The 5,679-nt window shown below is 44.1% G+C and overlaps 2 protein-coding genes across 2 annotated transcripts in view; one reads left to right on the top strand and one right to left on the bottom strand.

Moving 5' to 3' along the window:
- The window catches only part of bicral (BICRA like chromatin remodeling complex associated protein), a 253,681-nt gene that overhangs the window by 120,005 nt on the left and 127,997 nt on the right, over nucleotides 1–5,679 (bottom strand).
- LOC310817062 (uncharacterized protein) lies at nucleotides 901–4,665 on the top strand. Its single transcript, XM_083687475.1, has 5 exons — nucleotides 901–1,013; nucleotides 1,735–2,356; nucleotides 3,013–3,213; nucleotides 3,310–3,439; nucleotides 3,670–4,665. The coding sequence occupies exons 2-5, from the start codon at nucleotides 2,035–2,037 to the stop codon at nucleotides 4,145–4,147; spliced, it is 1,131 nt and encodes a 376-aa protein (XP_083543601.1). The 5' UTR covers nucleotides 901–1,013; nucleotides 1,735–2,034; the 3' UTR covers nucleotides 4,148–4,665.

Raw genomic sequence — 5,679 nt, 5'->3', positions numbered from 1 at the left:
CTCCGCCTCTACCATATGGAGGAGACAGTTATGAGACTCTGTGTGTGTTTGGGGGTGTGTGTGACTTTCTTTGAAATGGAAAAAGGTGTATCTTCTCTCATGCTGAGTTAACTTTTAGCCCTCATGTTAAAGGGTTGTCATCTTCCCTTGGCATTTCAGCACTCTCATCCGTAAAAGGATATGTTTTGTCCTGTACTGTAAGTGTCATTAGCTAGGCCTATACATAATACATAATAAAAACTGAAACACACACACACACACACAGTCTCACTCTTCATTCTGACCCCTCAGTTGTGTGAATGAAAGACTGTGAGTGTATGCATGAGAGAGCGATTGTGTGAGTGTGTGTGTGTGTGTGTGTGTGGTAAAAGACCAGTAGGTGAATAAAATACCAGCATATAGAGACGACAAAGCCGCAGGTAGAAAGACACTGCCACCCAGTGATCAAATAGAGTAAATGCAACCAGAATCCAAGCAATCAAGGACTGAACAATGCTAGGGACATTTCTGTTTGTTATGGATACGTGCCCAACAATCATAGCCGACATAACCGCAAGAATATGGTGATAGTGTGGAGGACAGGACTAGGTCACCAGACAGAAACAAATCTTAATTGAATGCATGATATAGACGGCAAACGTTCCTTCTTTCTCCCATCGTTTCCCTGTCTATTTCAAACGTGATCTGGGATGCAATGAAATGGCAACTTAAAAAACTGACACAGTGTATCGCCTAGAAGGCAGCTTGACATTCTACAAAGATCTCTGGTGATCGGAAATACCACCTCCTCGGTTTGAGACGTCGGGTGTCGTCCAATCAGAAGCTGCTCTAATTTTAGTTGACGGGTGTGGAAGCCAATGGACACAGGGATAATGCAGCTTTTGCGGTAGTACACCTACAGCTGATTTGCAACCCGTCGAAGAAACAACAGAGGAGAAGGAAAATGTCGCTGATTTAGCCACGGACCGTTCTAGGATCAGTGCGCTCTTAGGAAAAAGCATACTGTAAAATTGGTGAGTGGGAAAACCGTCACTGGTTGCATTTGTACGAGGGTTAGCGGGTAAAATTGAGAGCAACCTGTTCGGAATCGGTATCACCTGGTTTTATATCACGCTAATTCGGCTTTATCATGGAGTCATTCAATCCAGCGGCCTAGCTAGTAGCCATGTTTAGACAGACAGATCGAATGTCGTTCAATGTTCACCAACACGCACAGAATGCGAGTCGGGTTTGTGTATTGCAATGGACAATGAGGTTATTGTAAAAAGTTTTTTTGAGCAGAGAAGTACACTTGACTTCACAAATACAATGACATGTATTCAAAACAGTCAACACATGTTTATTTCGGTGGTGTCCTTGCCTTGTCTGATCGCGCGCTCGACTGTGCGCCTGGGGGACCAACAACGAATTAAAATGTGACGTCGTTGACTGGGTCCAATGTTGTTAATGAGCTCCTAAGAGTTTTTTTATTTTTATTTTCAGAAATAAAATAAGATTGTCAAGATTGTCATTCTAAAGTCCATTAGAAATATTTAATTTTGTTTTGTAAGGGTGACAAGAAAAGGCTGGCTAGGTGAGCAAAGCAGAAGCATTAATGCCTTGGGGGGGGGGGGGGGGGGGGATTGACCTCCTAATTTGTGAAACATGTACGTTTGGTCTTGATATGTTTGCACTACTTTTAAAGGTGTTTGACTTAGTGTGTGATGTCCATTGTTCTTTTTTTCTCTCTTACAGACACAACCCCAAATTAACCAACTGGCCAGAAAGAATACCATAAAGCATAGGGTAAAGATAGATTGTTGTGTTAAATTAGGTAGAAAGGTTGCCCTCCGTCCGGTTCAAATCTAGCATCAGATAACCCTTCCCCAATCTCATCCCTAATTATAACTACAAAAATTAATAACTGACCTCAGATCAGCGTATATGTGTAACGTTCCTAGCATTTCATGCTGACAATAACAAAACTAGAAACTTAAAGTTTCAGAGGACATTTTTTGACTCCCCAAAGTAAAGCAGAACCCTAACTCAGAGAGGATGGACCCATCTACCAGTATAGCAGGTATGGACTCTCAGGGGAACATGGTGTTCACAGTGGTTAAGCCTGTCATGGGGATCTTCCAAGTGTCCTCGGAGCAAACCAACAGCGGAGGGTTACCCGTGGTACTGGGACAGATGCAGCAGGGTGGGATGCAGCATGGTGGGGGAGTGACGACCCAAACCCAGATGCAGATCCAGACCCCGGCTGAGGAAGTGAACCAAACGGAGACCCCCGCCTCGAACTCCAACCATGTGCCCCAAGTGCCCTTCGCAGAGGTTACGTCTCTCCTGGACCCCAACATGAAAAGTGCCAAGGCCCGTGAGTACTCAGAACCAGACACAGGCTGATACCAGACGCAGAGATGACATCATACAAGAAACACAGAATGAGACACAGAAGAACAAGACAGTTATTCTGGCTCTGTCAAATGGTTTAGCCTTACTCTTCTTGTAGAGGAGGAGAAGACACAATATCATTTGATCTATTAGAGGTATAGAAGGAAGGGAATGTTTAATTGTGTTTTTGGCAAAAAAAAAAAAACACAACCAGAAAGTGTACATGGGGGTAGGGCTGCACAATATATCATATACGTAACTATTGAAGGCGCAATATGAACATGTGCAATATCCATATATCCACTCACTCAATAAAACTAAAATGCACTTTAGATGCACTTGACTCGTGCATTTACTCTCTGCATGCATAGATGTGTTTCATTTGGTTATCGTTGGACATGGTTTCAACCATGTCAAGTGGAAAGATCAAGTGCTCATCTGAGTGTTTGGCATAACGCACGTCATATTGCAATATCTCGCAAGTTCATTGCACAGTGATATTTTGTCTTTATCGTGCCGCCCTACATGGGAGTCAGTTGTTCCAATAGTGTCACTCATTTATTTTTTTCATCGGGAGTTCCATTTGGCTCCCAGTGTGAAGACACACTCCTTAATTCATCTGCTTTCCCTCTGGTCTAGGTAAGTACCTGATCCCTTATGATGAGATCAAGCGTCGTCTGGAGGCCCCAGAGAAAATGTCCCTGCGCTCTCTAGCAGCCTACACCAGGGTCAGCCGCGGCCCGGCCAGCAAGAAAACACTCCTGGAGTCTCTCAACATACTGGGCCTCAGTCCTAGCACTACCACAGCAGTCTCATCCTCATTCTCCAAACTCACTGAGGGTAAGAGCTGTGTGTTTGTGTGGTCGTGTGGGTTTGTGTACTTGTGTGTGTGCACGTGTGGCTGGCTGGCTGACAAAAATGGTATGTGTTTTCCAGGTGACACGAAAGCCCTGTGCCATGACATGAAGGACTTTGCTCACGACTACATGGACTTTGGCAACATGGCCAAACAGCTTATACCTGAGACCAACACGGTGCAACATTGGTCCAAGATCATCGAAACCAGGTATGTATTACCAGTCTTACAGCATCCTAACTGGTTGGTGTGATGTCAGCACAGCTAGAGCAGCCACTGTAAAAGGGACGTGATACCGAAGGTTGCTGTGGAGTGCTGGTATAAAACTTATTTACAGCAGTCAATTGCATTCTCTCAGCTCAAAGTTGATCTCTTAGTTTATTCTGTTATCGTTCTCCGCCTTGTTTTTCTTTCTCTCTCCCTCTCTCTCTCTATCCCAGGAGCCACCTTGAAGACATGAGGAAGTGTTTCCAAGACCCGGTGAACAGCAGTGCGTTTGACAGCGTGACTCATGGTCTCGGCCTCGGAATGCTCGACGCCGCCATGGACATGATCACCATGGTGATCGACCGCCAGATCCGCATCCTGTCGGGCGCGGCGGCAACGGACCCGGCTGACTCCGGCCCACCAATGAGACGCATCCGCCGCCGACATCGCAAACCTCGTACCAATGACAACGACAAGCCGAACCGGTCGCCCGGTGGGGTCAAAGGACACGGCAAGGGGTCGACGAAGGGTAAGGGGCGGGGGAGAGGCAAGAAGAAGGTGCGGCTGGACTCTGGAGCCTCTGGTTCCATGGATATCCAGCAGGAGCAGGAGCAACGTCAGCCGGAGGAAGTGGAGGGCAGCGTTCTCACACTTGTCTCCGTCGGTTACGAGACTATCTCCAGCGGCCTCAACACAACAGGACCAGTTTGAACATGTCCAATGGCTGAACTGGGCTCATTGGAACACATCACTATTAACTGCTGAATGCCTGCCAGTGGGATGGTTGGAAGGCAAACAGTCTTAGTGACGTCATGGAACATTTTGATGTTAGAGGCAAGGACTGGCCCACAGAACCCAAACATTTGTGCATCGAAGGAAACCATGGCATTTTTTATTTTTTATTTTAATATTTGTTTTGTTTAGGAAATCCTGCTGATGATTTCAATCAAATTTTTCTTTGTCACAAACCAAATGTTTCCACTACAGAGGACTTGATAATAGGCAGTGAAGAAATAAGTCTTATTTTCAGTCTGCTCTTTGGTCCAAGCAATCTCTTTGACCCATTCATGTGGCATTTCCTAAGCCCATTTGAGAAGAACTTTCACATCTCCATCCATCTCTAGTGTTAGCTGTACATGTAGAGTGCATTGGAAAAAAAAAAAAGTCAATGATTGTATACTGAAATCTGGATAGCTGAAATATTTGTATTAAAGCTTTAATTTTTTTAACTACAGTGATTCATTTGTTTCTGGCAGCCAGTGTTGGTGTTTTGGTATGATAGCTCACCCAAATTACCAATATTCAATATCATATATGGGTCCATATAACTCTGATGTGGACTGTCATGAATGTTCTCTATCGTTGAATGTTTTGGACATATCTGTGCCATTGAAAGATGGCCAAAACACCATTGATAGTAAAACAAACAAAAAAAACTGGTTGTGACAGGTTTTGGTGGTACATGTCACTGTGTCAGCAGTATTGAACCATCAATATGGATCACTGTTTTTGCCTGAAGAGAATACATAGCCCCATCTGTGACAAGGATTATATTTACATTATACAGCATTATATACAGAACATCCTAAATATAATCAAATGTATGTTTATATTTACATTTACATGGTATGTGTATGATTATATACACAGCATCCAAATGTAAATATACACTCACCAAGAACTTTATTAGGAACACTATACTAATACTGGGTAGGGCCTCCCTTTGCTCTCAGAACAGCCTAAATTCTTCGTGGCATTGATTCCACAAGAAATGGAAACATTCCTTTGAGATTCTGGTCCATGATGACATGATTGCATCACGCAATTCCTGCAGATTTTTTAGGTGCACTTTCAAGCTGTGAATCTCCTGTTCTACCACATCCCAAAGGTGTTCTATTGGATTCAGATCCGGTGATTGGGAAGGCCACTGAAGAACACTGAACTCATTGTCATGTTCATGAAACCAGTTTGAGACATGGTGCATTATCATGCTGGAAGTAGCCATTAGAAGATGGGTAAATTGTAGCCATGAAGGGATGCACATGGTCAGCAACAATACGCAAATAGGCTGTGGCATACAAGCGATGATTGATTGGTATTAACGAGCCCAAAGTGTGCCAAGAAAACATTCCCCAGACCATTACACCACCTTCACCATGAGAATGTGTACAGGTGCTCCTAATAAAGTGTTCGGTGAGTGTATAACCCTATCACAGATGGGGCAAGAGGAACTATCCTACGGG

Source organism: Argentina silus (genome assembly GCF_951799395.1).
Source record: "Argentina silus genome assembly, chromosome: 16".
Taxonomy (NCBI): domain Eukaryota; kingdom Metazoa; phylum Chordata; class Actinopteri; order Argentiniformes; family Argentinidae; genus Argentina; species Argentina silus.
Note: the sequence above shows the minus strand (reverse complement) of the source record. Positions and strands in the feature narration are given on the sequence as shown.

Coding starts and splice junctions, on each gene's coding strand:
- LOC310817062 (XM_083687475.1), top strand. CDS start 2,035: ATGGACCCATCTACCAGTATAGCAGGTATGGACTCTCAGGGGAACATG. Junction 2,357..3,012: donor CATGAAAAGTGCCAAGGCCC/GTGAGTACTCAG, acceptor CCTCTGGTCTAG/GTAAGTACCTGATCCCTTAT. Junction 3,440..3,669: donor TCCAAGATCATCGAAACCAG/GTATGTATTACC, acceptor TCTCTATCCCAG/GAGCCACCTTGAAGACATGA.